The sequence below is a fragment of the Pseudomyrmex gracilis genome, unplaced genomic scaffold, assembly GCF_002006095.1.
Source record: "Pseudomyrmex gracilis isolate BER0280 unplaced genomic scaffold, ASM200609v1 scaffold_1812, whole genome shotgun sequence".
In the NCBI taxonomy this organism is placed as follows: domain Eukaryota; kingdom Metazoa; phylum Arthropoda; class Insecta; order Hymenoptera; family Formicidae; genus Pseudomyrmex; species Pseudomyrmex gracilis.
Genome location: NW_018022396.1, coordinates 10068 through 12110, shown reverse-complemented (window position 1 = coordinate 12110; position 2043 = coordinate 10068). Strand labels below are relative to the sequence as shown.

The 2043-nt window shown below is 34.3% G+C and overlaps 1 protein-coding gene across 1 annotated transcript in view; it reads left to right on the top strand.

Moving 5' to 3' along the window:
- Positions 1-1795, top strand: part of LOC109862452 (protein ANTAGONIST OF LIKE HETEROCHROMATIN PROTEIN 1-like) — an 8697-nt gene extending 6902 nt beyond the window's left edge. The window contains exon 5 of the mRNA XM_020442512.1: positions 1643-1795. Coding sequence (XP_020298101.1) covers positions 1643-1795 — 153 coding nt within the window. The remainder of the gene's footprint in view (positions 1-1642) is intronic.
- The last annotated feature ends 248 nt before the right edge of the window (positions 1796-2043 follow it).

Genomic DNA, 2043 nt, shown 5'->3' with positions numbered 1-2043 from the left:
CAATATAAATTTAATTTCAATTAGGGGGGTATTTGGGATTTCTCATATACGAGATGCAAGTATAGCATCCAATATGAATTTTAGAATTGTTATTTCAATTCGAATTTCACGTGTAAAAATTTACATGTGAACACGTATATATGGATATCCGCACAACACCTAGCGAATGGCTCTCATGACCGAATATATATTTATTAGTTTAGAAACTTCGAAGCCTGAAAAGATTCTTTAATTATATAAGGACCTGTTGTTTCGAAGTTGGAACATGCGAGTTCGTGGAATGAGCGTCAGCGTTGCGAACGGCAAGTGGAACTTATCAATAAAATATAAATGGGTTCAGACGACTCAACAGTTGCACACCAGTTGAGAGATGATCACTTCTGATTGGATCATACTTCTGGATTCACATTAGATTTTGTAGAATAGTCCTATCATAAGTGATNATCTTTCAACCTTTGAGTTTTCTGAATGTAACCAATGCCGTGGTTAACTGTTTGAAGCCGTCTATAATGGAAAGTTGTAGACTTTAATAGTAAAAAATTNACCAATCACAAAAATATTACAGAAGAATAATCGATTGGGAATGGTTAATTTTTTACGACTTACGGTTATATTGTAGAACAAACTTAAGTAGATATATACGCCCAGTTCCGTTATTACTGGTTGCAGAGAGAATTCTGAGAGCGGCCATGCCATTGTAGTTTCTTAAGGCCTATTTACATAAGACGCAGATGCTAGTCGCAAGTAACAGGTCTTGCNAAATTGACCAATCATGTTCGCTGATTGACTGATTTGATTAATGTAATTGATTAATTCCGCGAGAACAGCCACCTGCGACTAGCATCTGCGTCTTATGTAGATAGGCCTTTACGACAATTTTATTCGCTGGTTTAAGCCGTATTTCCACAAAAGTGGAACTCAAAGTCCGTTCTCCGTGAAACTCAAGGAGTAGGTCTCATGGAACTGATCAATCACGTTAGTCGATTGACTGATTGGACTCTGCAAATGGTCAATTCCACGAGATCTATTTTTTGCTTTTAATGTAGAACGGCCTTTGAGTTCTACTTTTGTGAAAATACGGCTAAAAGCAGCGGCTGAAACCGTAGTAAGAAACTACAATGGCATGGCGGCTCTCAGGCTTCTTTCTGGTACAAGCGACAGGTTAATATGTGCAGTTCGTGAAGGAAACCTAGAAAGAGCAAGGAAGTTACTTACTTATCTTAGACTATCTTATTCACAAGCATGGTCAGAAGGATATGATTTACTTTCTGATGCTATTGAGAATAAGCATACAGAAGTTATTAAACTACTTTTAACAAACGGTTGTAATGTTAACAGAGACACTGGGTGCGGTCAAACAGACCTTACCAAATACTTCAAACACTTTTACTCTAACACTTTCATAAGAACGGTCAATGAACATTATCAAAGTTGCAAACGTTACACCTCCGATACGGTCAAAGTAGTGCTATAAACGCTTCGAAATTAAACCGTTATATACATAACCATGTATATTGGTAGAGAATATTTATATGGAATAGGTAGAAAAATAAAAATAAGAAAAATAAAAAATGGATAGAGAAATGATAAAACAAAAAAAATAATTACTGTAATGTGTGTTAATGAGTTTCTGAAAACACAGTCTTATTTAAATGATGAAAATGAAGATGAAGATCTGTTATTAGAAACTATTTCTACAAAACGTGGATCTTACAATAAAAAAATTGATGGTTACGTCGAGCACATAATACCGTCATTTAACAATGAACATTTTAAATCGCATTTTCGGTATTAATATATTATATATAATTTGTGTGTTTTATGTACATGCTATTATGTCAAATTCCGAAATGTACATATATCTTTATTACTTAAAATTGGATGTTACTAGTATCCTACCTTCAACATTTGAATATATTTTGCATGAAATTGGAGGAAAACTTAATGGTACGGGAAATCAAATAGTGTCAGCAGAAAAGCAATTTTTAATAGATTTATGGCGTTTTGCAACACCAGATTCATATAGGTAAACATATAGTAGTC